Source organism: Meriones unguiculatus, chromosome 14 (assembly GCF_030254825.1).
Source record: "Meriones unguiculatus strain TT.TT164.6M chromosome 14, Bangor_MerUng_6.1, whole genome shotgun sequence".
NCBI classification, from domain to species: Eukaryota; Metazoa; Chordata; class Mammalia; order Rodentia; family Muridae; genus Meriones; species Meriones unguiculatus.
The window spans coordinates 14,641,366-14,668,956 of NC_083361.1; the positions used below are offsets into that span (position 1 = coordinate 14,641,366).

Here is a 27,591-nt window from a genome sequence, read left to right on the forward strand (position 1 = left end):
ATTCCTTCCCCATCCCCCAAGAAAGAATGCTTTCTACTTGGTAGTCTTGTTAAGGCAAGTTCTTGGTGACAATTCAGATAGAATTTTAGTGGTCTGGGAGAAAGAAGGGACAGGCGCAGCTTGGATATGTTTGGGGAAATGAGAGCTGATCTTGTATCTGTCCCCATAGTCAAGTCTAGGGCCCTGGGTCCTGAGACACATATGGCTGTGCAGCCGACACTCACAGATTTCTACAGCAGTGTTGGGAATAATATGGCTTGTGTGCTCTCTGCTGACTTAGACATTTGGGCTTCAGTTAGGAAATCGTGCCTCAGTCACTCCTCCACCCCCACCCCCCAGCTCAGAATCCTGATACTGGCTGTAGGAAAAGGAGCCGCACCCAGGCAGCAATTAGCATAGCATGTGGCCTCCACTGGGAGGCCTTTAAATTTCTCAGACTCCTAAGTGCTCTTCAGACTTGCTTCTCAGTGCTGCTCTTAGGGCGTCTTTTTGTCATTAGCCTCTCAGGTTGCTTAAAGCTAGTAGGTTAGCGTGGACACCATTTCCATGATGGGAGAGGGAATGACACAACCTGGAAGATTATTTTCTGAATAGAAAGTCCACATTTTCATTATCTTTCCACCCCGTGGCCCTTCTTCCTGGTGCTTAAAACTGTGATTCATTAGTAAGAGCCTCCTGGCACTCATTCTTTTGTAGCCGGGGTAGGCCTGTCCCTTCAAGCACTCCCGGTGAGCTGCCCCCCCAAGGGCTCATTGCACGGCAAGTGGCAGAGGGTGGGTGCAATGTGAAAACTGGCTACTTACTATCTGGCCCCTTGGGCCTCTGTGGCGGCCTACACTGGCCAAGAGGCCCCCAGACTGCGTGAAGGGAGGATGCAGTGTTGTGTGGATGTCTCTGCAGCGCCCATCTCCTGACGTGAAGGCCGAGCTCTTTGAGCTTCTCTTTCGGACGCTCCATCACAACTGGCGGTACTTCTTCAAGTCCACTGTCCTAGCCAGTGTGCAGAGGGGAGTCGCTGAGGAGCAGATGGAGAATGAGCCTCAGTTCAGTGCCATTATGCAGGTAAGGTGGAGTGCTTGCCTCTGATGCTGCAGTGTGCCCCGAGAGCATGTGGGCCTTGCTCTGGGTGCCACCTGCATTCTTGGCCCTTGGCCCGTGGGTTCTTCAGGCATGTGGCCCTGCAGCAAGTGTGGGGCTGACACTGAGCTCTACCTTTGGTATCTACAAGTTAGTTTCTTGGGGCTCAATCTCTTCATCTGTAAAGTGGGGTCAGTACTACTGGCTTCACAGATATATTGTGAGATAAATGAGACTATGCATGCCAAGTACATGTGTGTTCAGTGTCCATTCCCGTCAGTGTAAGGAGGAGCATGTGCTGGGTGTGGTGAGGTGTGTAGTTCCAGTTCATGTGGTCTGCAGAGGAAGACACAGTCTGACTTCTGGGAGGGGGGAGAGAAGGGAAGGGAGGGGGGTGGTCCACCACCTGCCTGGGAGCTACCTGGTTCTTCCTCACAGGATACTAATCAGCTAGGAATCTCTGGAAAGCCCTGCAGTCCCTGCAGTCTGTATTTGGAAAGGGCATTCTGGCTCCTACTGTGCTGCCCTGGTCAGGGCTTGGGCTTGGTATAGTCTAGTGTTTGCCTTCCCCCCCACCCCCCCATTGCCTCCCTTCTAAACTTTGTCCATGTTTGTAGACTTCTTTGACAGATCTGATCTCTCACTTGGGGCTTAGAAAAGTCACTTTGAAAGAGTTTCATACATACATACATACATACACACACACATACAAATGGCTGAGCTTATGATCTAGCAGTCTAGGGTAAATGACAGCATATGTTCACACAACCTGTACACAAACACCTGTGGCTGTTTTCATGATTGCCCCTGACGGGAAACCATCCGAGTATTCACTAGCTGTGAAAGAGTGAACCCGCTGGCACAGGAGCCTCTACCTAGAAATAAAGAACATGCTCCAACAGCGGAGACGAACATGTGCTGTGCTAGGAAAGCCAGAAGAGCCAAAGGCTGCTCTACCCCATCACCCGTCAGATGAGGTAGAGAAGACAAAAGTGGAGGGGTGGAGACTGAGTTGTGGTTGCCAGCACGGGGAGAGGGCCGTGACAGTTACTGTGAGGTGGGGCATTTCAGGGGAAGGAAGATGTCACACATCTTAGTGGCGATGGCGCTCTGTGTTGATCCAAGTCCTACAGTGCCAAAGCTCGGATTTTCACTCTAGCTTCAGTAACCGTGACTTTAAGGGTAGATATCACTACTACGGCAGCAATGGCAAGATTCCTTGCATAGCCAAGCAGCCCTGGGATAGGGTAGCCACTTAATATAGGGAGGATTCCTGTAGGCTGCCAGCCTCCTCTGTCTCTGTGATCACTTTGTATCGGAGCAGGGAATTTTGTGTTGGGGGTATGTGTTTCAATTTGCTCCTGAACTAGTGGCTTTCACTCCTAGACAGTTTACTTCAAAGCAGTTTACAAATGTGGTGTTGCTCAACCCCAAAGCAGATGAGGTGATTGAGAAGGAACCTCTGAGGACTTGTGGCCTGTGAGGGATGGGCACTAAAGATCAGGAGAGTCCCTGCAGGGGTCACGTAGGTAAGCAGGCAGCCTGTGCTGTCTGCTCAGAGTGCTCAGGGATTTGACTAGTGTGGGTGTCTTGCGTAAAAGATGGGTTTCTTGAAGTGATTCTGAAGCAGCAATACTCAACCTTCCTAATGCTGCAACCCTTTAATATAGTTCTTTGTGTTGTGGTGATCCCAACCATCAAGTTATTTTCATTGCTGCTTCATAACTATAATTTTGCTACTGTTCAGAACAGTAAGATAAATATCTGATATGCAACCCCTGTGGAGGTCGTGACCCACAGGTTGGGAACCATGTTCTAGAGTTTTCTTTAAAAAGGTGTAAATGAGACCAGAAGTGAGGTCCATGCTAAGACATCAGAGATACAGTGCAGAAGTCTGCCCTAATGGGTAGAATTGAAGCCACCCAGTGAGGAGCTTCAGAGCATTGATTCGGGCATAAGGTCCAGGCCCTGGCAGGGTTGGGTCTCAGGGAGCTTAAATGCTGCTCATTAAATAATAGTCTTCCTCCCCAGGCTTTTGGACAGTCCTTTCTCCAGCCTGACATCCACCTGTTCAAACAAAATCTCTTCTACTTGGAGACTCTGAACACCAAACAGAAACTGTACCACAAAGTAAGTGCCCTTCTTCCTGGAAAGATTCCTCCTTATCCAGGAGTTGTGGGCCACGCCCACATCTCTGTGTCTGCCTGGGAAGTACTTTGTGGAACACTGAACCTGGGGCGGCCCAAGGGGTCTGAGTGAGCCTCCTGGCCCAGCTTCTGCTTCTCTGCTTGCAGAAGATCTTCCGGACCACCATGCTGTTCCAGTTTGTGAATGTGCTGCTCCAGGTTCTGCTTCATAAGTCTCACGACCTTCTACAAGAGGAGATTGGCATTGCCATTTACAACATGGCTTCTGTCGACTTCGATGGCTTCTTTGCAGCCTTTCTTCCCGAGTTCCTGACTAGCTGTGATGGTGTGGATGCCAATCAAAAAAATGTTCTGGGGCGGAATTTCAAGATGGATCGGGTGAGAAGGAAAGGCCAGGCCACGGGAGATGGCATGTGTGAGCTCTTGAGCCTGCTGTCCGTGTAGCGAGGGTCCCACCTGGGTCTGGGCGTGGTTATACCCACTGGTAGGTTGTCAGCGATATCTGTGGTTGGGTATGGAGGGTACACTTTTTCTCTTGGCTTCTGTTGCTCACACGTTCTCTGTCTGAGCACTGAGGCCCCAGGTCCTGGCCTCAGCAGGCCACATTGACTGTTTGACCCATACCCCACCCCCTCAACATACATCTCTGCTGCCTCTGGGGCTAGCACTCTTAATGATGTAGAAGATTCCATGCTGCCCCTCTGCACTGACTCTCAGGCAGGCTAACAGATTGGTACAGCTTTGGTCCCTGAGGTGGTGCTGTTGCTTGGCTGTCCTGGACTCTCCTGGAGCTCTTCATACCCCAGCCCTGACACAGCTCACACTCCCCAGAGGAGCCTCGTAGTGTTTCACCCTCTGAGTCACTGGTACTGCAGGGGGCGGTCACCTGGGCTGCACATGGAACCATTGCTGCCCCATGCTGTCAAGTTGTGTATCTGCTCTCTTTCTGTGTTGTCTGGCGACAGCCCTTCCTGGTCTTTGTGCATTAGGCCTTCTTTGGAACTTTGCAAAAGAGAGTTCTCTTGGAAACTTCTTTGGAACAAGCATTGCTCCTCTTGTCCCGTCTTGTGGGAAATTGAGATGATGCTTCTTCCTTTGCTGTCTTGGTGCTCTTTGTTTGCTTCCATGCTCGAGCAGCCAGTTAAGCTCAGGTTTCTGGCCATTCTGCCCCTCATTTGTCATGGTTTTTTTGTTTTTGTTTTGTGTGTGTGTGTGTGTGTGTGTGTGTGTGTGTGTCTTAGAATTGTCTTTTCTTTGGGAGTTGGTCTTGTTCTCTTTCAGCCACTTGAGTTGTTTTTCCTTGGTTTTCTAGAGACCACCTCCTAATGTCTCATGGTTGTTTTGCAGTGGCATCAGTAATGGTCAACTTCTTGGTTAATGCAAGGGTTCCAAAGCTGATCACTCCTAGGATGCATATTGAAAATGGAGAGACGTGTTTGGCTCCACCGTGGGAGTTCTGGTTTGGTGTTTGGGAGCTGCTGACTGGAAAGGTGCTGCTTGGTCAGTTTTTGGCTTGGTTTGGTTTGATTCTTCAAGATGAGGTCACTTTGTAGTTTTTGCTGGACTTGATTTGTAACCTTCCTCCCTCTGCCTCTGATGTAAGTGCTGCCCACCCTCTTGTTCCCCCTCTCTACATAGGGTCTTAGTTTGGCCTGAAACTTATTGTAGAGACCAGGCTGGCTTAAACTCATAGATATCCTTCTGCCTCTGCTTCTTGGGTGCTGGGATTAAAGGAGAACACTGCCAGGCCCTGTTCTGTTGTAAAGGATGAAGTGACTCACACTTTCTGTGTGGCAATCTGTTCATTCACCTTGCTACCAGACACCAGGTTTTGCTGCCATGGAGGCTTTTGTGGGAGACAGGCTACATGGTGTATTTTGGGGCCGTGCTGTTCCGGGTACTTCCTGCTTTTCCAGCTACCTTCTAAAGAGCAGCTCTCCACTCCATTTTGTAGATGGCTTAGAAGGGCATCTGACAGTACAACAGGATCTTAGTGTTCTGGCTGGAGAGCGGAGAGCAGGCTCCACGATTGATCTGGGGCACTTGGAGAGTTCAACACAGGTGCTGAGCAGGCCAGGAAGGCAGACAGAGGGTGTCTTTGGCAGATTTGCGCTGAATTCCAGAAGAGGAAGAAGGTGGGAGAGGCAGAAGTAGCACCAGCTGTTTGGTGTGGCTGAGTTTTGCACAGGGATCACCTTGGTAGCCAGGGGATGGTGTCAGTTAATGTCTGTGACAGAGTGTGTATATTGTTGCCACTCTTCACATTCCGACCTGCAGGTGCTCAGTTGTCTCACACCAAGCAATGTGGGAAACAGTGAAACATGATGTTTAAGGTTCTGGCTGTGAGGGACCCCAGCTTCATCATCAGGGTGCTTTCCCAGTTGCTGCTGCTCCCCGCAGGGCAGCTGTATGGTCAGAGTGTGTACTCTTCAGCTCAGATGTCATTTAACTGTAGGGGCTTCTAGAGCTCATGTGGAAGGACTCTAAGATGTGAGTCTTCAGTGACTGGCCTTGGAAGGAGAGGGGCAGCCAGGCTAATGCTGTAGCTCTTCCCTTCTCTCCTGTCGAACCTGCAAAGACCCAGCATTGCAGGCTGTGGTACAGTTCTGAATCTCTTACAGCAGGCCCTTGGAGCACTGAAAAAGAATTTCTGCATGTCCTCCCTCCACTCCCCACCCAACTGTATGCCTTGTCTGAGACTTGGAATCTTATTAAATGTTTGCCTAGAGCCAAAAGCACAGGTCAGCTGATGAGTTTGGTGGGTTGGGCAGCCTAGGCTGTTAGGTTCTGGTGGACCTTCGAGAGCCAGGCTTCAACTTTGCCTTGCCTTTTAGGACCTACCTTCATTCACCCAGAATGTGCACAGGCTGGTAAATGACCTGCGTTACTACCGACTCTGCAACGACAGCCTGCCCCCTGGCACCGTGAAGCTCTAGGAGTGCCTGCTTGCCTTCCTGGCTGCTCACTGCCCCAGGGATGTGCCTGCTGCCACCGCCACCTCCACCACCTGCACCTGTGCCACAGAAGTCTGTGACAAGCCTTGGCCACTCTCTGGATGGCCATACCTGGAGCAAGTGGCCTGCCTCTGCCCTCTCCTGCTGCCACCAGTACAGCGGGCTTTGGGGTCCATTTGGTACTGGTAGAGTTTGCACACATTTGGAGCAGGCAGAGGGCCATGTGGCCGGATGCCAGGGAGGTACCCAGAGATCCCACGGCGTGGTCCATGCAGATCATGTGTATATCAGTCCTGAGTCAGAATCGCCAAGGACCGCTTATGACAGTGCCACCTTCTCACCATTCCACCACCCCACCCCTTCTGGCCAGCCAGCCCAGGAGAAGTTCGACATCAGAACTGTTTCTGTCGAGCCTCCTGCCCCTCCAATTGCCTTGAAGTCTCTGCTCTTTGTCAGAGATTCGCGAAGACTCGCGGTTTTTGTTCTTGTTTTCTCATCATTCCATTGTGATAATAAGAAGCTTAATGAATAAAATGCTTAAGTTGTTGTTATATAAACACTAGTTATGGGGCATCTTTCCACCTGAGCCTCCGTCAAGCCGGTATCCAGCCGTCACGCGGAGCCATCAGTGGAAGCTCTGTGGCGCTGAGGCCCGTGCTACGTCTTGGGAGAGCAGTGAGAGGATGCCCATCTGCAGTGGACATGGATAACCTCTCCCTCACATACCTAAGGAAACATGCTGTCTCTGACCGTGACCCTGTGCTGGAGGCAGGCAGGCATCCAAACCTGTCTTGGTGCCAGGAGCATAACCGTTCCTCCCAGTCCTGTACCCCCATGTGCTGAGCATGGGCTGTTTCCTTCCTTCTGGGAAGTGGACCCCCTCCGCAGAGCCGTCCCTAGGGAACAAGCTTCACCTGGGGTCCCAGGAGGGTGTGGTCGTATGGGCAGCGGAGCACTGGGCGGGAGGACAGACAGCATTGTATGTTCAGACGTGTCTATCAAGTGAGACACGATCCCTTAACTGGCTCTGCATCATCCAGAACAGGCGGTGAGCCCTGCCTGCGTTCCTCTCCATTGTAAGCATGCGGGCAGGCAGTGGCGGGCAGTGCGGTGTGCTGTGCCCTCGTGGTTTGCCCACTGAGTCTGACTGTGGCTGCACTGCTGGGTCCCAGTACTGTGACCTCGCGGGTCACTGGTGCCGGGTTATTCTTACTAACAGGAGAACTTGTAGACGGGAATGCCTATGCTCCAGCCTGATGCTTGGTCTGGAGCCAGGGCCCCAAACTGTTGAGTGCATGAAGGTTTTTCAGACTTAACCCAAATGGAGCCTTCCCCACAGGAGGCAGTGGAGGAGCCGTCTAACTAATCCTCAGCATAATGAAATGTCCTTGGCACAGCTGCCTCACCTTCCCGAGCTCCTCGGGGAGGCACTTGGCTGAAGGAGTGCCTGCTTGAGGCCTCTTCCTCTCTTCTTGCCTCCCAGCACTTGGAATGGCCCTTAAGCCATGTTAATTAATTGACTGGGGCCTTGGACTTGGGGAGGGGGTTGTTGATGGACCTGGGAAAGCTAGCTCCAAAAAATCAGCTGCGGCCGCCCATGGGAGGGTCATTCAGGTAGAGTGAGAGCTAGAAAATCAGTGATGTAAATGGCTCATCCGGGAGTGCAGGCCCTATCCAGGCAGGCATTTTGGAAATGGGTAAAATTTTGTTTTTAAAAAATAAGCCTCCTTTTTATTTCTCCTGCCCTCAGTATGGAAATATGTTTGCAGATAAAGGGAGGTGGACTCAGGGATCCTCCTGCCTCAGCCTTCCGAGTGCTGGGCTTACATTTGTGTGCCACCATACCCGCTCTCCAGTGGCCCTTGACACAAATGCACACCAAGCATTCTCTTCTGTTCCCGAAGAAGGAACAAGAAAATGATTCTTCTAACTTCCTATCCTGGCCACAGGTGTCCTTCCAACTGGGGCAAATCATTTGGGGTCTGGTCTCCGACCTGCTACTGTGTGCAGCTCTCCTGATTGTCCTCCGAGGTCAAAGCTGGATGCTGTTTTCATCCTTGGAGCTTGGGGTGCTGTAGTCTCATGCCCACAAGGCTGCGGCCTCCTCACACGGCCTCCCCTGCTTGAGTTCTTGTGCACTGTGAGGGGTGGTTTTCTGAACTCTGAGAGGCACGGTGACCTTGCTTCCACCCTCTGAAGGACAGACGTGATGGGCTTCGTGAGGCCAGTTGTGTGCAGCATCTCTCGTGGGTCTTCTGTTACGGATTCCAAAGGCTCCACACCCCTCACCCAGGGGTCCAGCCCAGGGCTCTGCTTCTTGCAGATGCTAGCTTCCAAGAAGTCCCTGCTTATGGAGCAGAGTGCTTACGGAGGAGGGAGCAGAAGCTTAGGAAGGGGAGTGATGTGCCCAAGGCCCCACGGGCCTCTAGCTAAGCTTGAGTCATTCTGAACCCTTGATCTGTGTGCTGGGCTAGCACAGGTCTGTTTCCTCATCCCCACTGGGGAAGCCAGGACCCTCCTCAGTCCAACGAGACCCCGAGATGCTCTCACCAGGGATTCACAGACGTCACCTTTGGTGATTGAGGAGGCCGAGGGGCCCTTATGCCAGCTGAGTGTCCCATGCAGGGCTACTCTGGCGGGAGTTCCAGGGTAGGCCTGGCTGAAGGAAGAGTGGGGAGCTCCTCTGGGCTTCATTTGGGCCATACTAGATTTTATCTGTTTTTACTGGGCCACACCCTGTCAGGTGCAGGGCTTCAGGTTAGCTTCTGCAGCTTTCTTCGGTGGCTGGGAGAATGGTTTGCAAGTGGCCCCGGGCAGACTGTCCTTAGGAGAGGACTTGGCACAGTGTTCGCTCCCTAGTTGTCTTGTGCAGTTGATGGGTTTCCCTTTTCAAATCAGCGGTGGGAGCCCGAGCTTGCATTTCCTCCTTCAACCAGCGGTCCAAATCATAAGGGCGGCACTCACTCGCTCTCCTCTTATTTCCTGACACTGTCCTGTACTAGATCAAGAACTAAGCTTGGGCATGGGCATCCATGGTCCTCAGGCCTCAGGAAGGAGGGATCACACTAAATACCCCGCCGTTGAGCCACATACCCAGTACAAGCCTGTTACGATAGGGTGGGCAGCCAATGTGACACGTGCTCACTAATGGCCACGTGAAGACGTCTGGGTCCCAGGATTCCACAGCTGGAGCACTGCACGAGCTAGGGGGGTCCCAGCACAGGCAGCGGGCAGAGCTTCCTGGGACCGTATCTGTCATCTCTCTCACTCCCAGGCCCCTCCCTCTGGAGATGCTGAGGCTCTTGGGAGCTAGGGGGCACACACAGGAGGCCAGCTCATAGGTCAGCCTCCAGTAGATGTGGGTTTAAACGTAGATGCAATTGTATTCCAGGCCCTGAGCTGGGGGAAGCGTGGTACCACTGCTCCACTGCATCTCCAAGCCATTCAGAGCAGGAGTGATAGCCAGGATATTCCAAATGATGCTCCACCCAGCTGTGGGCACCAAGTAAGGACCACCCCAGCCTTGGTGACCTCAGGCAGGTCACTTAGGCCCAGTTATCAAGTGTAACGTGCAGTCAGGATGATTGAGTGACGCGGCAGGTGTATTTACTGGCTGCCACCATTGCTCAGGGCACCAGTCCTGTAAACCGCGGCTGCCTTTGCTACAAGCTCGGGGCCGTATGACCCACAAGACAGTGGTCTAGCTTTGGTGGCCCTGCGTCAGTCAAGGTGCCCACAAGATCCAGGAGACTCTTGATCCTTTTTGTTGTTGCCTTAATGCGGTTGGTGTTTTGCTTTTTTGAGTTGGGGTCTGTTATATCCTAAACTATCTTCAAACTCTGAGGGCGACCTTGAACCTCTGATCCCCCAGCCTCCACTTCCCAAGTGCTGGGACTCTGAGCGCACATCAACACCCCTGGTTGATTCAGTGCATGCGAGGCAAGCGCTTTACCAATGGAGCCACATTCCCAGCAGATACTTGGTCTGGAAAGGCTGGAGTTGGCCTGAGTGGGGTGTCTGGCCCTGAGAGAAGCCTGCCTCAGGCTGAATCCCAGGGCTCTTGCCTCCCACTAAGTCCCTCGACATCCACCAGACTTGGCACTTGGGAGAAGATAGTTTCCTGTGCAGGGGCAGTAGCCCAGAGACCACTGCCTGGGCGTATTCTCGGCTCCACAGCCAGGTGCAGCTGACCTGACAGGAGGAGGACTGCTCCCCGTGACTGTGGGGTGAGGGGAGTGGCCTGGGTCCCTGAGGAGTGGCAAGGGACACTGATCACCTACTGGGTGACTGCATAGGGAATCATCCTTGATTCTTCAACAACATTCAGAGACAACGGAGTTGAGGGTGTAGATCAGTGATAGAATACGCTAGCCCTGGATTTGACCTCCAGGGTCACAGAGGCAATAAAGCACAGCCAGGGACCTTCAGGTCCCACCTGGGAGGTCAGCAGAACTGCCACTCCCCCTCCACAGGAGACTGGACGAGAGCATTCTCCATTGCTAGTGCCTAGAGCGGCCTGAGGCCCACTCCCAACCCTGTCTTCTCTACGCGCAGAGGGCTTGAAGTGGAGATGTAATGTGCATGTCCCCAGCCTCTGAAGACACTTCCTGGGCTTCTCTCAGGACGAGCCACCAGGAGGTCCTCCAGCCTTGCGTACAGATGTTAGGTTCTCTCTTCTGTGGCAGCTGCCTTTCTGTTACGCCTGACACCAGCTCAAAGCAGGTTCAGAGGGCTCAGTCCTTCCTCAGTTGGCTCCATGAGAAAGTAATGACAAGGGAAACATGGTCTTCACCCCGTTACCAACAGGAAGAGAGCACAGGAGGGACAGCATACTCCCAGAGGCCTCCTGTGGTCACTCGCTTCCTCCAGCCTCGGTGCCGTGTGAGGATCAGGCACTCCAATTGCGAGCCTGATCCAATTGGGAGCGTTATGTACCCAGTGGGTCCCTGTGAGTTGGTCCTTGTTTCGTAATGCTTCAGAGGAAGGGCTGGAGAGACGGCTTAACAATTAAGACTACTGGCTGCTCTTCCAGAGGACCCAGGTTTGATTCCCAGCACCCACAGTGTGTGAAACTCCAGTCCAGGGGATCTGTCGCCCTCTTCTGGCCGCCTCCAGCACAAGGCACACATGTGGTGCAGACATGTAGACAAAACACCCATACACCTGGAAAACAAAAGGACTGCGGAAGAGAGGCAGCAGCTCTCTAACCAGTAAGAGCCTGAATGCAGACTCCCCTGCTCCCTTGAAAGCCCCCACACCATGCTCCTCCACTTGGGCTTCGATGTTTACTGTGCCCTCCTTGCTGCAGGGCCTTTCCTGGCTGCCTTGGCGCACCTCCATGCCCCCCCTCTTCCTTGAGGCCTGAGCTCATGGCTATGCAGACAGCCTCTGTGCCTCAACCTGCACAACTTTTGGCTTAACCTGGTTGGGCAATGGAGAATGAAGAGATGGCAGACACATACAGATCGGTCTGGGGATCCATGTGCTCAGATGGAGACACACCAGCAGCTGCCGGAGAAACTTACGGGGGTTAGCTAATCTTGACAGGGAGTCTCCGTAGTCGGGCAGCCCTCCTGGAGGAGGATACTGCCTGCAGGGGGTACTCTCTGCACACCCTCAGCATCCCATACTTGGATCAGGGGAAGGCTTTGCTGTGCTCGTGGGTGTGAGGCGTAGTGATCCTTCACAGGGTTGTGCTCGTGTGCACATTCACTCGGGGTTCCACCTGCTCCCCACGCCGCTGCCTCCTCTCTCCATCTTTCTCTGCCCGCCTTCCTGGCTCACAGCTCCTGTCCGCTCCTCACCTGCTTCTTACTTACTTTCCGGTAGAGTATGTCTGTCGGCTCTGTTGAAGTGAGACCTGAGACGATCGACTTAAAAGGAAGAGAAGTTCATTTTGGCTCACGGTTTCAGTTTCAATTCTTGGTCACTTGGCCCTGATGCCTTGGTCTGTGGCAGCACAGACTATTATGGCAGAAGCATGTGGTGACAGCGGTTTGCCTCGTGTTGGCTGGGAAGAGCAAAAATAGACAGGATGAGGATGAGGTCCCAATGTCCCCTCCAGGATGTACACCTACTGACCGGACTTCCTCTGCTAGATATCACTTCCCCGTGGGACCACAGGCTGGGGAAGAGACATTTAAGATCCAAAGGGAGCTCTTCTAGACAGGAAGTTCTTGTAGAGTTGAATTGAATGCTAGCTCCTTCCCTCTAATAGGTCTCCTTCCCAGAATGCATGTTTGATCTTGTTTTAAGGGAGCCTGGAGATGAGGTCATCCTAGATCATGCAGTTTGTCCCTGGTCCAGTGACAAGCATCCTCCAAAGAGAGGATGAAGCTCGGTTGGTAGAACACTTGTGTGGCTTGCCTGAAGACCCAGGATGAATTAAAACAGACTGCCTGGCTGAGCCCTTATGGGGCAGATGCTTCACCTGAGATCAGGGCCTGTGTTTTGGCCTGAGCGGTCACCAGGGAGGCCAATTCCAGGTCTTCAGTGCTGGTTAGTGTGTGTGCCAGAGTAACAGAGGAGGTCTTAGTGCAAAAGGGGATCGTGGCTGTGGCCACTTCCCGCAGGGAACTGGATGTGTGAAGTTGAAGGCTCAGTGAGGGTACATCCTGGGGTAAGGAGCTATGGTGTGAGGGGACTGGGAGCACAGTGGCTGACTTTACAAGGGGTGGGGGTGGGGGTTGATGGTGGCGGTAAGCTCCAAGGACATGGGGCTTGGCCAGGAATAGAAGTGAGCAGAGTAAGACAGTAGGATGTGGTGGGATTGCGTTGCATTCACTCACCAGCTGTTACACGTGGCCGCATCCGCTCTGATCTAGCCTCACCAGCCGATGTGGTAGACCTGGCTGGACTCGTCAGCAAGAAGGACTGGCTACCATTGTGGTCTCAAGTCACAGGGATGGGAAGGTGGCATTCCTGGAGGGACACACAGCTATGTGGGACCTTCTTCATGGCCAATTACCAGCTGCTGGAGACACTCCCATATCTGACAAAAACATGATCACCCTTGCTTGCCTAGGATCACCCTTGCTTTCTGTGAAGAGGCCTTGTAAAAGAGGTGTGGTTGGTGCTGGAGAGATGGCTCAGAGGTTAGGAATACCGGCTGTTCTTCTGGAGGACCTGAGTTCAGTTCCCAGCAACCACGTGGTGGCTCCCAATCATCTATAAAGGGATCTGATGAATCCTTCTGGCCTGCAGGTGTACATGCAGACAGAGCACTTCTATATTTAAAGACATAAATAAATAAATACTGAAATAAATAAGATATTTAAAAGAGAGGTGTGGCTGCCACCGGCCCAGCCCGCATCCTCGACACTGGGAAGCACTGGGACTGGACATAGAAGGCAGAACAGCCTTGCAAAGCCCGGCACCTCTCCTGTTTGGTTTAGCTAGCCCCGTGCTGAGGGATCTGCTCTTAATGAGACGCCTTGTTTTTCTGATGCTGTCATAAAACTTTTATGGCTCAATTTAGCACTTGGGGAATGGAATCTCATCCACTCCCCCAGTGCTGAAATTGCCTCTGGTCCCAAGAACTCACTCTGGTTCTAACAGTCATCCCCAGCATAGTGACTGCCCTAGTGGCCTGGAGGGAGTTGGTGGGGACCCTGTCTGGCAGCCAGCAACACCTGCCTGAGTTCAACCGGCCCTGGAGATCCGCTGTGCCAGCAGAGGACGCAGCCCAGGACTAAACCAGGTGAGAGAAGGCCCACCCAGCCTGCCTGTGGACTCATGCAAAGTTTGCCACACAGCCCTCCCTCTCTCAGCCTTGGCCCCGACATTTAGGGTCAACTGATGCCATGCGCAGCTCAGGTGCGGTGGCCTCGTTCCTTTCCTGTTGCTGTGAGGAGACACCATGAGAACACATTTAGCAGGGGTTTGCTTACAGTTCCAAAGGGACGGTCTGGGACCGTCACGGTGGGGAGTATGGTGGCAGGCAGGCAGGCATGTGCAGGAGCAACTGGTGAGAGCTTACATTCTGAGCCACAGGCCCGAAAGTGTGACTGGCAAGGGCTACAAGCCCACCCCGTGACACACCTCCTTCAGGAGGCCACACCTACTCCAATAAGGCCACACCTCCTAATCCTTCCTAAGGGGAAACCAAGCATCCAAATATATGAGCCTGCGGGGGCCGTTCTCATTTAAACCATCACAAGGAGATTTTGTCCAGTTGAGGGGCAGTTCACAGGGTGACTTCTGGGACCATTTGCTGGGGCTCCTGAGGAAGAGAAATTACCAACAGTCTAGGAGAAAGGTGTGGGAGGGGAGTGTGATGTCAATAATCACAACAGCTGCCTGATCACACCAGGTCCTGTTCGTGGAGCCAGAGAATGAAAGGACAGAAATGACACTAAAGACCGGGGAGCGTCCCTCCCAGTCTTTGTTATGCGTGAGGTTTTGGACCGACCCCCTCTCTCTGGAGACTGCTGCTGAGGGTAAAGGGGACTCCTCCCTCCAAGCTGGGGCACAACCGCACGAGGGGTGTATTTAGCTTTTTGTTGTTGTTGAGCAGCTGATGTCTAGACAGAGTCCGAGAGCACCTCACTTCTGTGAAAAACCAGGTAAGTTAATTCCCCAGCAGTTGTAGATTTTGTACCTGCGTTTTGGGATTTCTTCCCAGGGGCAGAAGCCAACCATCAGGCCTAGAGCGTGCCACTTATTTCTGCTGACTGGGGTGACCTCAGTTCAGAAATACCCCGTGTTTCCTGCCTCCTTTTTGCTTATACAGGGCGGGGCCAGCCCATTCGCAGGGCTGCCATGGTTGTGGGAAATAAGTGAAGGAAATGAACGAACAGACAGACTCAGTTCAGCTTTAAAATGCTGAGGTCAGACTTTTATTGGTCTGAGAGGTTGGTGTCCTCAGACACCCGTGGCTCAGTAGCCTGGGTACAAAACATACCCAGCAGAAAAATCACCTTTTTATTTTTTATTTTTTGTAGTCAAGAATAGGGAGGAGAGAGGGCCTGGTTTCACCAGGTCCAGAAACTTCAGAGTGGGAGGTAAGTCAGACTGCCTGATTGTCAGCCCTTCAGGCTCCGGGGCATGTGAGGGAAGTGGGCTGCTTTCTGAAATTCCACGGGTGGTAGGTTTCTTGAAGTCTTGGGATTGTTTCAGGGTTGAGGGGTTCCCTTGGAAATGAGTGTGTGACATTTGGGGCTGGTACAGGCAGACAGTTCACTGGAAACTGAATCTCAGGCCCTCTGCAAGAGCAGAGCTCACTCAACAACGGAGCTGTCAGACTGAATCATCCCCAGACGGTTTCCTCAGGAAAGCGGAGCAGAGTCAGGTGGTTATAGAGCCAGCGGCTGCTCCTCTGGGTCTCTTACACCTCAGCTTCCCTTTCTTCGCCGCCTGACCCTCACCAGAGCAGAAGCCAACCCCTCCAGACTGTTAACAAAATAAACATTTTTGTTTTGTTTTGTTTTTGTTTTTGAGACAGGGTTTCTCTGTGTAGCCCTGTGCTAGTTCTATAGACCAGGCTGGCCTCAAACTCACAGATTTGCCCACCTCTCATGCGCTGGCATTAAAGGTGTGCACCATTACCGCCCGGCTGAAATAAATGCCTTTACTTTATAAATTATCTGCCTCTGGTGTTTGTGATATCAAGAGAACATGGACAGATATGGACATGTTGGGGTCAGCTGGGGAGAGGCCTCCTGTTGATCTTTTCCCATCTTCCTGACCCCTGCTGAGCTGAAACCTGAAGCCACTAGGGGTCATGCCAAGTTGGGTCGTGGGGAGGGGGCTGAGGGCTGGGCACAGGGAAATAACCAGGACCATCAACCTCTGCTCCCAAATTACTCCATGAGAAGTGGCCTCCCAACCCCTGCAGCCAATTATTCTGCCAGTCCCTCGGGCTTATTTAGCCAGTTCTCCCTGGCTGACTGCGAGAGGCCTCGTAGATGTCTTCCTACAGTCAGCAGACATCCCTGTGTCCTCAAGAAGGATGTCTACCTCATCCGAGAGTCAGGGAAGTGGACCCGCTCACAGTGGAGGCTGAGAGTTCATGGTGAAGAGGGCAGTGCCACACTGGCTAAGGGCTGAGGCAGGGGCGTTATCCGCTGGCTGTGCCTGCCACCCATCGCCACCATGGACGCAACGTGACCAGCCACCTCACCCTCCTCCTACCGTGACGTTACCACAGTGATGAGCGTGAAAACCCTTATTAGTACGGATGGCTACCGCGTCCAGGCTTCCCAGGCCACTGTGACGGGAGTCACACATCCAGGGCTGAATCCTGGTTCCAGGGCTGAATCCTGGTTCCAGGGCTGAATCCTGGTTCCAGGGCTGAATCCTGGTTCCAGGGCTGAATCCTGGTTCTGCTAGTGACCTTGCGCTCTCTTCTCAGCCTCGGGTTTGTGTCTTTGGAATAGGAATGCAGGAGCCGCCGCCCTGCAGAGCTGTTGGGACTCACGCAGTGGTCCTCCGAGCTCCACAGGCACGCTGTGGCCCATGCATGCGCACACATGCGCGCGTACGATAAAGAAATGGAGCAAAGCAGGGTGTACACAGTTGAAGTGCTGTCAGCAACAAAGTTCAGACTGATTACTTGAAAGCCGAAAGGTCACGGGGCGGGGGGGGGGGGGTAGGACGAGCTGCCGCACAGTCCCTTCTTTGCACACTTTTGGCTTTTTGAATTTGCTTTCTACAGCGTTCATGGCACGAGGCGTGTGCACGCCGCCACCACGTTGGAGGCCTCCGGTCCCAATCCCTGGCAGGATGGGTGCAGAGGGGAACTTGACTCAGCTCAGATGAGCAAGGCTGGAAGTTCTGCTCTCGGCCCCTAGAGGGCAGCAGAGGGACGCAAACAAGAGCCTTCGGGGGCTAAATGAGGGGAAACCAGCTGGAAAGGCACTAGAGGCAGCAGAGCTACTGCAAACCGTCTTTCCCTCCAGCAGTCCTGGCTGTCCTAGTCCCGACTAGGGTGAGACAGACCAGCTATAAGGACTGAGAAAATGGGGGACCGAGCCAGCCTCCCCAAGGCTTATTTTCAGTGGTGATGTTTTCAACCTGAATGCTTTACCCCATCTGAAGCAGAGGTAGGCTGTGGAAGGTCAGAGGAACCCAGGGTCCTGGGCTCTGACCCTTGTTTTGGGCCTTCTTGAGCCTCAGTTTCCCCAGTTGAAATGTGAGCTTGCTGGAGACGTGAGGATAACTCCATAAAGCTTCTATAACAGTCCTTTGGCCGAGGTGCCTGATATATAGTTGGTGCCAAATGTTTGTCACAGACCCATGCTCCATGCTTCCTTCTGCCAAGGGCTTCATGTAGATGGCAGATAGAGCCACCCAGCAGCCTCAGTTTCCTCACTGAGCTCCCAAGGGTTGAAACTGACAGAACAAATAGCACACACTGTTGTCCTCCTCTTCCCCGGCTTACTACAGATGAGGAACTGAGGCAGGCAGGGAGGCAGGGGGTCCAGGAAGCGACCCGGGTGCGGCCCAGATACGGTGGAGGCAGCACTGCCCTCCAGAGCTGTTCGTCTGCAGTGGGAACATTTGTCGCCTCGTCCCAGGTTTGCTGTCCCTCATCAGCGAGGCCTCACACTTGCTCTTGCCTCTCCTCTCCTCTTCCACCCTGTCCCTAACACATCCGCAACCACGGGATTCTTAGCCATTGCCTCGTTTGTTACAGTCTTCCCCGTAAAGGTGCAGCCGGGGGATGTCTTTCTTCTTGTCCTCGCTACTGTGTTTCGTATCTTGAGACAGCACCTCGCTGTGTGGCCCAGAGTGAACCAACCACCAAGCTGCCTCCAGAGCACTGGGGCGACAGGCATGACCCGCTAGGCCTGGCTTCCCATCCTGTCTTGTTCATGGATACCCTAGTGTAGCTCAAGGACCGAGAGAAACTTCCCGAAGGACTAGGAGGGCTGGCTGTGCGGGCACTGAGGAACAGGCCAAGGGGCCAATGGTGTGACGGCCAGCAGGGCACTTGCTCAGCGCATGCGTATGCGAGCCTGGATTTTACCCTGGGCCTCACGCACGACAATGCGGCAGAGGGGTTCCGGCCCATCACTGTCTAATGAGGCCAGTTCCTTTCTCCCCGGAGGTTCTGCCTTCTGGGAGGGAAGGCTTTAATTGCGGAAGAGCTCCGGGCCCCTCCCTCCTCCAGAAACCCTGCCCAAGTAGCGTGGCCAGCCCGGCGTCTTGAGCGGGGGAATGAAGTGGGCTTTCGGCTTAGACGCTGCGAGATTGTTTAAAAACCTCCCTGGTAATTGGCAACTGTCTAATCGCTTGCTATAATTAGGAGAGCCTGGAGGCTCGGGGCTCGGTTCCGAAGGTTTAGGAATCAGGGAGCTGAGGAGAGAGCGGGCTGGAAGCGGCTGACTCCAAGGAGGAGTTGAACTCCGATTCCCCCGGGGAACATGTCCCTTCAAAGCATGTCCGTGTTCCCCGAAAGGTGCCCCTTTCATTATTAATAGCCACTTTTTTTTTCCTGGTAAATTTTGTTTTATCTGAAACAAACGTACAGTTCCCACTGCAGAGCCAGTGAGCCCTCATGAGCCGACCAGTCCCAAAGCTCCCTTGTACCTGTCCCAGCACGGTTCCCTTCCCAAGGGCAGCCGCCATCCAGCGTTTGAACATGGCAGACGGGGCTGGGAAGAAAGCTCTGATGGTAAGAGGTTTGCCACGCAAGCATGAGGGCCTCAGATCGGTCCCCGACATCCTTACAAACCCAGGAGTGGTGGGGACACTCGTAGATCCAGGCTTCCGGAGGCAGAGACAGATGCCTGGTTGGGTCAGCCAGACCAACCCAATCCCCAAGCCTCTCCTCGTGAGAGCCCCTGATTCAAAAACCAAGGTGGCTATCTCCCAGGGAATAACACTGGAGGTTGACCTTTGGCCCTCGACATGTGTGAGCACTTGCACACACACACACACACACACAAACGCGCACGCAAGCTCTCTCTTTCTCTCTCTCACACACATACATTACAACACCCACCTCACATATATATGCACACGTGTATAAACACACAATACATATACATACCTCCAATATATGCATACACATGTATACACACACAAACACACACGAACACAGAGAGACAACTGTCTGGCCTTTGTTCTGGATTCTCACACTCAAAGGCACACATAGCCTGATAGTTTCCATAAAGGCTGAAATGCTGGAGGCCCAGTAGTTGCACAGGCTTTTCCTTGGGGGTGCTGGCTAATGTTGCAGGCCCAGTGCTGGCAGGTAATTTGATCTTATAAGAGGAGCCGAGGCCTGTATTTTTATGGCAAATCTTAGATCCTTAAATGTGGCCAGTGAGGAAACATTGGCATGCTGTGGTGCCAGCTTCATCCAAGCCAAACCAAACATGTGTTTTGGCCAGATTTGGACTGCTAGCATGAGGGATCTGGAGGACCCCCGGCCCACCGGGGAAACGGGTCTGAAGAGAAACATCGCCATTTAGAGTAAGTTGCTATCACTGGGCCTCAGAGAGGGACAGACAGCCAGTTGCCAGGGCAGCAGGGGCGGAGGTTGACAGCATCCTGAAGGACATGCGGGATGAGATGGCAAGGCCATTCCAGGCAGTGGGAACAGCTTGATGGATGTGCAGAGTCAGGGACCACAAAGGAGTTTGGTGTTGTCATGGCAGTGGAGGTGTTTTCAGGGCCAGCTGCGGTGAGATGGGGCTCGTCCCTCTGGCAGCAGGTGTGGGCAGCTCAGGTGAGGGCTGGGGACAGAAGGCTGTTGGCAGGCCTTGGCTATGGCACTAGGATGAAGTGAGTACCAAGGCCTTGGGTGCAAATTCCTAGCTCCTTAAGCCCAAGCCCAACCCCTGTCTGTTGCCAAGGTCAGGGTAGCTATGATTGTTGTCTTTTCCCTTTTGGGGAAGATGAATTCCACTATGTAGCCCAGGCTTCCCTGGACCTCACAATCCTCCTGCCTCAGCTTCTGGGGTTACAGGGTACAGCTCTGCTATTATCTGGTATGAGAATATCTGTCGTATCCAAGGCGCTTGCTGATGCATCGAGAGGCATTTCAGCTGCCCGCAGCTCTGGTGGAAGACTCAGCGAGCACAAGTTAAGTCCCCATTTGAATTTTTCTCTGTGAGCCCCTGACCTTGCAGATGTGCCTGTCAAATGTCCTTCTGTCCTATGCTCCACCCCACCTTGAGCAGATCTTCCTGGGCCTGCCTTTCAAACCACCCCAGAAGGGACAGGCTATAGCCCGGTGGAACAGCCAAGCAGGCACAGGAAGCAAACCAATACAATAGCCCAGAGCTTCCCTGGCCTTTGCCCTACCCTTTCTGGGCCCCTGGTATCATTACTACCTCCAGCCCATCTGCCCTCCTCCCTTTGTTCACTTCACAGCTGGCAAGGTCCTCTCCTGGTTGTTAGATTCTGCCCAGACCCCTGCAGATCCCCACCTGACTCAGAGAGTGCCCTCACAGACCTTTGCGACCTGTCTCCCTCTCCTGTTCCCTTCCTGTCCCTTATGCAGGGTCCCTCCTCCCGCCCCAGGGCCGCCCCTGCCTCAGGCTTCTGTGCTGGTCATTGGTTCCCCTGCTAGGAACTTTTCTTTTCCTGGCAGAGAGCCTCCTTCACCTCCTTCCAGGCTTTGCTCCAAGGCAGCTTCCTCCAAGCCCCACCTCCGCCTACCCCTCCTTGCCCTTCACCTGCGCAGTCTGCATCGGGCTTATTAACGTCACTCATGTTCTCTCTTCCTTCCCCAAGCCGAGCACACAGCGGCTGCTCAGTGAGCGAGAGGTTGGGTGCCTTAGGCAGGGCAGCCCAGTGGTCTGCGCTTGCCCTGGGTGTCACTTAAGAGACTTTCCCCTCTGGGCTCCCCTTGCTTCGAATCCCCTAGGACGGGGTTCCCAGCTTGAAAGGAACATGTCCTGCCACACAGAGTCTCAAGGCCAAAGAAGTGTCACGTCAGTGCCCAGCCCAGGGCTGGATTTACGTGTGGACAGGCTCAGACGGCACATGCCTCATGCCTGTTGAGGGCAGCAGATTCATCCTGTCCGTTTGTTCCCATTAACCCGACGTTGGAATGCGCCATTGCAACCCAGAACTTCTCCCTTTCCAAATAGTTGCAAACTCCTTGCTCGGGGCCAGAAAGGGGCTCTGCTAAGCGAGTGAAGGGCTCCCCTGGCCGTCCTCACACCAGGTCCTACCAGAGATTCGGCCCACAATGCTTCAGTCTCTCCTGCCTCCGGGGCAGAGTGGCAGCAGCTGGCAGCGAGTTGGGGCTCACCCACAGGAGTAAGGCAATTCGTAATCCGTTAACCTTGAATTCTGCAAAGCCTGCCACTCTGGCGAGCTGGGGGTGGCTGGAGTCACTCTTGGCTTGGGCAGAATTCAAATTAGCTCCTGCAATCAATGTGCAATTAATGGTTGCACAGCCTGGGCATCCAGGCACTGGGCCCCATGCAGTGGGAAGAGGGAAGGGTGCAGCTTATCATCCGGGGAGCAGAGGCGGGGACGGGGGAGATCACGGATGAGCCATCCTCGTTTGTGAAAGATGCTAAAAAGGTCTGAGTTTCGGCAACCCCTCGGCCCAGATATTCCTAACCGGGTCAGCACTTACTGAGCTCCTACTGTGTGCCGGATGCCCTTCCCACCCCTGTCTCTGTCTCTGGGGGCACATCCTTCCCTTTTTTTATAGATATAGAAAATGAGGGTCAGAGAGAGCAAGGGTCTTATTTAGAGGCACACAGCTGGTCGAGTCTTGGGTTACCTAACTTCAAGTCATGCGTGACTGTCCCTGCCTCGCCAGCCTTATTCAGCACTCAGCCCTCGCAGGACCTGCGGGACAGCCAGCCCTTCCTGGTGACCACAACTTGCTGTCCTTTTCCTGTGGCCTCTTGGGTCATGCTATTTGTTCTGGATCTCTGGTGTGGACAGCCCCGCTTGGGGAAGCTCTGTCTGTCATACCCTATGCTGGGCCCCTCGGGCAGGCCGCCCGCCTCTGGGCAAGCCTTCTGCCCTCCTCGGTGGCGACAGGGAGCCTGCCAAGGGGGCTGGGGCTCAGACGCCAAAGGCGATGGGGACAAGCCCGTCAAAGGCCGTGGCTCAGCATCCCCGGCCCTTCCTAAGCTCCAGGTGGGTCGTGCAGCCTTTGCGGAGGCTCTCCGTGGCCTGAAGCCACTGCCCCCTGCGTCCCCGTGGGGACCCGCAAGGAGCTGCCTCGTCGCCCAGGCGGCGGGGCTCCGGGTCCGGGGTGAGAAGTCCTCTCCCGCCTCCCGCGGTCGCCTCAGCCCCGTGGGCTCCCCCGGGGAGCGCCCTGCCTGAGATCCCTCACTTGTCCCTCTGCGCTCCCGCGCGCCTCTGTCCCCCGCCCGCGCCCAGCGTGGCGCGCCCCATCCCCGCGCGCGGGCGGGCGGGCGGGCGCCGAACAGTGTCGCCGGCCGCCTGCAGGTGTCTCCCCACGGAGGGGCGCGCATCCCTGCGCCGCGGCCGCTGCCAGGAGCCGGCGGCGGCTGCTCGCCGAGGCGCACTCGCGCTCCGGGCTCCGGGCGCGCCGGTCCGCTCCACTCCGCGGCCCCGTCCTCCCCGCGGCTCCGTCCTCCCGCCGGGGGTGGGGGGGCATGGACCAGCGCCGCCAGCGTCCCCGCCGACCGCAGGCCCCCGAGCCCCGGGGCGGGCGCTGACGCGGGCGGGCGCCGCTGCCAACTTCGCGCGGAGCTGCGGGGCGGCGCGGGCGGCATGAAGACGAGCCGCCGCGGCCGAGCGCTCCTGGCCGTGGCCTTGAACCTGCTGGCGCTGCTCTTCGCCACCACCGCCTTCCTCACCACGTACTGGTGCCAGGGCACGCAGCGGGTGCCCAAGCCGGGCTGCGGCCAGGGCGGCGGAGCCAACTGCCCCAACTCGGGCGCCAACGCCACGGCCAACGGCACCGCCGCCCCCGCCGCCGCCGCCGCCGCCGCTGCCGCGAGCCCGGCCGGCGCGCCCTACAGCTGGGAGGCGGGCGACGAGCGATTCCAGCTGCGCCGCTTCCACACTGGCATCTGGTACTCGTGCGAGGAACAGCTCGGTGGCCCGGGTGAGTGCTGGCGCGAGGCTCCCGGGGGGACGCGCGCCCACAGGTCCCGGGCCGGGAGGTGACGCGTCCGGGTCCCCCCCACTCCATCCCCTTGCCGCCCCCCCTCCCACGCGCGCACCCTGGCAGTGGGATCCGGGGCGTGTGGTCCCTCTTCGGCCTCAAGTCATCTCCCTCCGCGCCCGTCCTTGCCCCCACCCGTCGGTCTAGGCTCTGGAGGTGACAGTGGGGGACCTTTGCTGCGGGCGACCCCTCCCATCGCAGATCTCTGGGGCCGGGAACCCAAGGGTTCTGCCGCGCGCATCTCCAAGCCGCGCTGAACCTTCTAGGACAGGCTGGGGAAAGCAGTGAGTAGGGAGAGCCTCCTGCGCACCCCTAGTGCCCCGAGCCAGGGTACCCTGGAGCCCTCCGGGGAGTGGTGTTGTGTGAGGGAAGGGACTCAGGCGGGGGGAAAAGAGGGGCAGCTCTGGGCGCTGAGGCTGGGGGAGGAGGTCTTGGCTTAGCCCAAGGCTCCTTCAGAACTGGGGAGCGGGGCTGGCTTCTCAGAAAGTAGAGTGAACCCCTCTGTCCCCCGACCCAGGCAGCCAGGGCTCACAGCAAGGCTGGGACGCTCAGGGGACCTCTGCCTGGCAGGGACCTGTGCCCTGTGGTGGGTAGTACCGGCTGTGGACTCGACCCACAGCTTCTCCGCGGTGGGCCGCCGTTCTGGCAGGACCCCTTTGGAAGCACGGTAGCCCCATCTTGCCTCCCACTCAGCGTAGCCTGAGATCTCCCAGACCTATCTTTAGTCGCTAACACACTGTCCCCCTTTCCCTTAAGATGTCACTCTTGCGAGGTCTTCGCTGTGTGTCCCCCCACTTCTGGGTATTGCCAACAAGTATTTGCAGTGTGATATGCGAGACAGAGGTTTTGAGTGGGGTCTCAGGCTGAAGGGGCCCGAAGGGAGGTACCCTGTGCTGCTTGGAGAGGGGGGAACTTGGGAGAGGTGGGGGTGGGCAACCCAACTTTGCTGTGACTTTGAGCATGTTGGCTGTTGGCCAACGCACACGATATTTGAACAGGACTTGAGATTTCACTGTGACCTGTGGTTCAAAAAAAAAAAGAAGAAAAGAGAAAATCAGAAATTAACCTGAAAGCCCCTTCGCTAAAACTTCTTGCTTCCAAAAGCTGATGCTCCCACACGGCAGTCCTAGAAGCATAGGCATTTGCGCCTTCCTGGCTCAGGCCTCCACAGACCTTCAGACATAACAGCGTGAGGAACGAGAATGGATGGCCGTGGGTCCTCCTCCCATGGCCGGCAGCCGGTCCTGAGATCTGGGCGGCCTTGTCCTGGAGACCGGCCACCTTGCAATGCCTGGATGGAGCCTGTCCCCGGCAGCCCGAGCCAAGCTGCCCCTGCCTCTGTAGTGTGTCTGGGCCCTCACGTCATGGTCTGGTGGCTCTCCTGAAGGCTCCCTGAAGGCTGCCGCTGAAAGCTTCACAGCTCATCCCTTACTCCGTGTTTGACTGCCAAGCTCGACCGCTGTGTTTTAAGGAATTGTTAACAGAAACGCATTTAAAGGCAGGGCTAGCTGGCTCCTGCACATTTTGAGCAGCAGGCCTTGCTGAAGTTGTCACCTGTGGAATCTCATGATGTGCTAGCCTCTGGGCTGGACAACTTGTGGGAGCTCCATTTTTCAGATGAGGCTCAGGGGTGTTTTTGACAAGGGAGCTTGAATTGTCTTCCTGGTGGCCGGAGAATAACGGGAGAAGTGGTGGAGAGTGGGAGCCGTGTGGCTGGAGGAGCCATGTGGCTGGAGGACCTGAGACAGGCGCGCTTACAGCAGACATGAGACCCTCATCCCTGGTCCCATTAGTCAAAACGTCCCTGGGGGGAGAATCTGGGTGGATAAAGACCAAGCGCTGAGGTTTTCCTTGTTTTTAATCGGCTACAGCTTGCTCCTCCCAGAAAATCGCAATTGTCTTTGCCTGAGCTTGTGGCAAATAGTTGAAGGTGAGAAATTTGGGAGGTCTAAGGCCATTCAGATAGGTCTCCCCAATGGCTGTGCACAGCCCCCAGATCTTGCCTTCATCACTGAGCTCCAAAGGGTGTCAGGAAGTACCTGGCCTCAAACTTTTGTTGCTATGACAACCTGTCTTCTGTGTGCGATGATGATTTTATTTTTTTTACTCCAAGAGGGGGAAAAAAAAACATCCCAACAAGGCCTGAGCAGGCTCTGCCCTCTTCTCCCTTGCTGCTGTGGCAGCTGGGGAAGGCCTAGCTTCCCATCCATGCAGCTGGGTGCATCCTGGTGGGGGCTTCAGCTTGGGGAGCCACGTGGCCCCCTTGCTCTCCAGCACTGCTGCTCTCATCTCTACCCCTGGACCCCCTTTCCCACAGATGACACCCCAGCATATCCAGAACAGACACATAGTTGCCAGCCCCACCCTAGAGAGCCCTTTCCTCCTCCCAGCAAGAGGAGGCACGGGCATCAGGGACAACAGCCCCGAACAGTCTCCGGTCCCCTCCTGCAAATCAGATTTCTTACTGGGCTTGATGTTTAGAAAAATTGAGAGGGCTGTGGGGAAGGGAGGCGAGGTTCAGGCCTGGAGTGGGAGACAAGGAGGGTCTTGGGGTGCAAAGTGATGGGGTCGAGCTTTTGCTGACTGTTGCTCATGTGCCTTTGTGTGTGTGATGTAAGGATAGGAGTGTCTCAGGAAGCCCAACAGTATTGGGGACCTGCAAGGCTGGCTGAATGGCACTGGAGAGAGAAAAAAGAGTAGGCCCCGGGTGGGTAGGAGGTATAATCTGAGCGACACATGAGCTTGCAGGAAGCCCCAAAGTGGAAGCAGAGACCCTGGTTCATAGTCTGACTCTAGACTCACTCTGCCCTGTGTGCAATGATGGATGGATGTATCTTCCTCTTGTTACCACGTGACTTTGGCCAGAGCCTCTGCTTGTTGCCCTGCAGATGGGGAGGAAAACAGCCCCACCCACCCTGGGTGCCGGGGTCCAGGGACAAGCCTCGTTTCTGCTACTCTGGCCCGAGCCACTGTATCTAGCCCAAGGTGTCACTCCTCCCTCTGATCCTTCCCATCGTCCCCCAGAGCCCAGAGTCACCAAGGCCGTGCATCTCAGAATGCCTCTCTTGCTGCCGCTGGATCTCTACACTGTAGCCAAGCTGACTTTTCACACAGGAGGCTCCCTGTGGCTTCAGGGCCTTTCCCTTACCTGGAGCTCGCCTGCTAGATCCACCCAAGACCGTTTCCCACGATTTCAGTCGGCAAGGGCACCTCTGACCACCTGACAGAAATTGCCTTTACCTTGCCTCCTGCACACACTTTTTTCTAATTCTGACCATCGGCTTTACGGCCACGTTAGTCAACAACCCTTGTTTACTGGGTGCCCCGTGAACTTGGGGTTGATGCTTAATATTTCAAGCTGTATTTATTTTTATTTTATGTACGTGACGTTTTGTCTGTACGTGTGTCTGTGCACCATGGGAGTGTCTGCTGCCTACTGAGGCCATAAGTGTGTGCCGGGTCTCCTAGAACTGGGGTTACAGACGGCTGTGAGCCACCGTGTGAGTGCTGAAACTTGAACCCATGTCTTTGGGAAGAACAGCCTGTGCTCTTGACCACTGAGCCGCCTCCCCAGCCCCTGGAGTTGACTCTTCTCTGTCGCCTTCTATGACTCTTTTGGGATGGCGGCACACAGTAGGCCCTCTGTGGAACGCGTGTAAGTTGGTGTCACTGGCTCTTGGGATCCCGTTCTTTCAGGCTCAAGTTGCTTTTGGCAGGGGTGGCCACACTTCCCAGTGCAGGGCTACCGCACACGCCCTTTCTGGGGGAGGCGTGAGTCAGGATCCTTGTGACGCCCCCAGCTTCGTGGTTGCTAGTGCCCAGGAGTGTGTGGGTGCATTGCTAGACAGGCTTCTCGCCGGGAGCGTGTGAGAAGCAGATTTGTGCTTTCCGTGGCCCTCAGCAAGCGTCACCTCCTTTCGTCCACACAGCGGCAGGTGCTGTGGCCGCCCCGCCACTCCTCCAGCTGAGGCATAGAGAGGCACAATATGACTTGCCCAAGGTCACGTAACCAGCAAGTGGCCAAGCTGGGATGTGAACAAAAGGAGGAGGTCCAGCGTGCCCCCCACCCCCATTGCAAGCCTTGAACCCCAGCCCCCATTCAATCAGCCTCCCCAGGCTCCTCCAACCGGCCTCACTGGGGAGAGCACTATTCTGGGAGTCACGAGCCCCGGGTTTGAGCCCAGACTCTGCTGGCAGCTTGCTAAGTAGCTTTGGAAGTCACACCCTCTCCCTGGGTCTCTTGTCTGTCTTTGCTTGGATAGAAAACATTTGGCTTTGGTTTCCGCTGCGTGATGCAGGGGGCCAGAGCACTGTTCTCAAGGCCACAGGCTTTAGGGTCAGAGTCTTGCTTGGTTCT

At 55.0% G+C, this 27,591-nt stretch overlaps 2 protein-coding genes across 5 annotated transcripts in view; both read left to right on the plus strand.

Moving 5' to 3' along the window:
* Nucleotides 1-6,735, plus strand: part of Xpo6 (exportin 6) — a 96,496-nt gene extending 89,761 nt beyond the window's left edge. For 2 of the 3 annotated variants that reach the window (XM_060366859.1, XM_060366860.1), the window contains exons 21-24: nucleotides 901-1,062; nucleotides 3,109-3,207; nucleotides 3,372-3,602; nucleotides 6,059-6,735. In XM_060366859.1, coding sequence (XP_060222842.1) covers nucleotides 901-1,062; nucleotides 3,109-3,207; nucleotides 3,372-3,602; nucleotides 6,059-6,160 — 594 coding nt within the window. In that variant the 3' untranslated portion in view covers nucleotides 6,161-6,735. Of the gene's footprint in view, nucleotides 1-900; nucleotides 1,063-3,095; nucleotides 3,208-3,371; nucleotides 3,603-6,058 lie in introns of those variants that run through there. The other variant, XR_009585449.1, reaches the window with a different exon arrangement.
* A 15,790-nt stretch (nucleotides 6,736-22,525) lies between these two features.
* Gsg1l (GSG1 like) overlaps nucleotides 22,526-27,591 on the plus strand; it is a 189,859-nt gene continuing 184,793 nt past the window's right edge. The window contains exon 1 of one of the 2 annotated variants that reach the window (XM_060366862.1): nucleotides 22,526-23,174. In XM_060366862.1, the coding sequence (XP_060222845.1) occupies nucleotides 22,838-23,174 (337 nt within the window). In that variant the 5' untranslated portion in view covers nucleotides 22,526-22,837. The remainder of the gene's footprint in view (nucleotides 23,175-27,591) is intronic. The other variant, XM_060366861.1, reaches the window with a different exon arrangement.